The 2,481-nt window shown below is 38.9% G+C and overlaps 1 protein-coding gene across 1 annotated transcript; it reads left to right on the top strand.

Annotated features, from left to right (window-relative positions):
* On the top strand, nucleotides 1-741 carry LOC112504563 (protein MIZU-KUSSEI 1-like). The gene has a single exon (XM_025108513.1). The coding sequence runs from the start codon at nucleotides 1-3 to the stop codon at nucleotides 739-741; it is 741 nt and encodes a 246-aa protein (XP_024964281.1).
* The last annotated feature ends 1,740 nt before the right edge of the window (nucleotides 742-2,481 follow it).

A 2,481-nucleotide genomic window follows, 5' to 3' on the forward strand; every position in this document is an offset into this window, starting at 1 on the left:
ATGACCAAGATCGACGTCCTCCGTCGACTATTCCTTCCTTGTTTCACCGCCACCGCCACCGCCACCATTTCCCACCACCCAACAACCACCAAGAAACGTCTCAGCACCTCCCTCAGAGACGACATCAGAACCCAAGTTTCAGATCAACAACAACAAGATCATGATGACTCAGACTCATCATCGCCATTAGTAGTCTCCTCCTACAACCCAAACGCACCACCACGATCCTCCAAAACAATGGTCATCGGCACCATCTTCGGCCACCGCCGCGGCCACGTCTGGTTCGCCGTCCAGCATGACCGTCTCAATACCAGACCTTACCTTCTCCTCGAGCTATCCATCCCAACCCAATCACTCGTTCAAGAAATGCGGTTCGGACTCGTCCGGTTATCCCTCGAATGCCACAGCTCTCCGGAATCTGATCTTGGACCAATCTCTCTTCGTTCAATCCCCATCTGGACCATGTTCTGTAACGGCCGTAAAGTTGGGTTCGCCGTCCGGAAAAGAACCACCGAACCCATCCGTCTGATGCTGAAATCGTTACAATCGACGACGGTGGGTGCCGGCGTTATTCCATCTTCAGGGTTTGACTCCGGCGGCAACAACGGCGCCGAGCTGATATACATGAGGGCTAGCTACGAATGTATTGTGGGTGGACCAGATTCGGAATCTTTTCACCTGATCAACCCAGATGGGTGCCTAGGTCAAGAACTAAGCATCTTCTTGATGAGGTCTCGATGACCAGTTTTTACTTCAAGATTTCCAAAAAATGGCGTCTCAAAAATGATAAATTATTTTTTCAGTAACATTTTTGTGTTTTTTTGGGTTCTGGGGTACTCGAGAATAGTCAAGAAAATCTCCAGTGGCATTGTAGGAGTTAAACGTGTGATTTCTGAAAAAAAATCATGTAAATACTCAAATTTTATTGACAGTTGAACTAACCTCAAAAGTAAATTACGAGTTTCATTGATGTGGTTAGGTGTTTTTAAGGGTTCTTGTCCCTTTTTGAAAGTTTAACGGAACATGTCTTTGTAGTTGTGTTTTTAACAAATTATATGCGCGTAGTTGCATTTTTTTAATGAATTGGATTCTTGTCGTTGCAATTTTTTATTGAGTTCGGTTCTTAAACAACCTGGGTGTATGTGGTTGCATTAATGACCTACCTCGTCAAAAATATAAATGCAGCCACAGATACACGATCTGTTGAATTAAAAAAAATATGAATTGCTAAAAACATATAACCACATGGATGAAACATGTAATTTGCTCTTTTATTTATAATAAACTTATTTCTGACTGATTAGTTTTCTTACGGATTTGGTCTACGTCAATAATGTTGCCCATCTTTTTTCTTGAAAGTATGTAATATTTATATACGACAAATGAAATTCATACACATACATTTGGTAATTGTGGAACCCTTGACAATTAGGAAAGTTAGGTCACTGGATATCGTTAGGCCAAAAATCTTTAGGTTATATAAAAATGTCGTCCAACTTTTCTCCTTTAAGGGGTTGTTTGTTTACCTCTTAATAGTTCCATTAAGAAGCAAACTCTGAATCGTTAAGAGGTGGATCTTGTTTGTCCTCTAAAGGAATAGGTGGACATTTTTCTCATAGTGATCAAATTCAATAGAGTTGGTAGTATCACATCAGATCCCACCCTCGAAAGAGGGTGTGAATGGTCCCTTGAAGTCTCACCGTTCTTGTTTCATGTCTTACCCACTAAAGACGAGAGATGTGAGGATCATGCCAAGATGATTGAGGCACCATGACAACAAAATGGTCCTCTAGAAAGTTTAAGACACATTATTCGGTTGTTGCACAAGCTGTTAAAGTTGCTAGCAACTTTCTGATGATACCAATACTTATCTAAGATGCAGATAACCTTTGCGTTTAACAAAATCAGCAATCAATAAACTAAATATCAAAAGATAAAAAGTACATGTCTGGGAAATGACGAATGGGAAAAACCATACTATAATGAAATTTATATAATGGTAATAAGAACCTTTCCGGTTCGATATAAAGATGAGACATATTTCCAATCCTACTTATGTGACGACATGGAAGATCTTAACTGATCTATAACTCTCATGAATGGTACCACATTGGCGATATGCTATATGTATTGAACGATCTGTATGGAATCCTTTGGTCTAGCAGTATCGTAGTCGTTAATCTTTTAAGAGGTTAAGGTTCAAACCTCATAAAAAATGAGAATGATGTGTGAATTTATTTATACCGAGATTTATAAATATTTTTAAGAATGTGTGAAAAGTTGTTTATGGAATGATGTTGGGATAGCTTTTGAAAAGACAGAGATTAGATTCTTGAGGTTTGGGAAATATGTATATGTATATGTATATGTATATGTATATGTATATGTATATGTATATGTATATGTATATGTGTGTGTGATGAGGGGGGACACATTTGGTCAAAGATTCTAATTCCCTCTTCACTTTTTAAAGTCAAGTCT

Source organism: Cynara cardunculus (assembly GCF_001531365.2).
Source record: "Cynara cardunculus var. scolymus isolate 2C chromosome LG 2, CcrdV1, whole genome shotgun sequence".
In the NCBI taxonomy this organism is placed as follows: Eukaryota; Viridiplantae; Streptophyta; class Magnoliopsida; order Asterales; family Asteraceae; genus Cynara; species Cynara cardunculus.

What these genes read in the sequence shown, in the direction of transcription:
- LOC112504563 (XM_025108513.1), top strand. Translation starts at nt 1, where the DNA reads ATGACCAAGATCGACGTCCTCCGTCGACTATTCCTTCCTTGTTTCACC.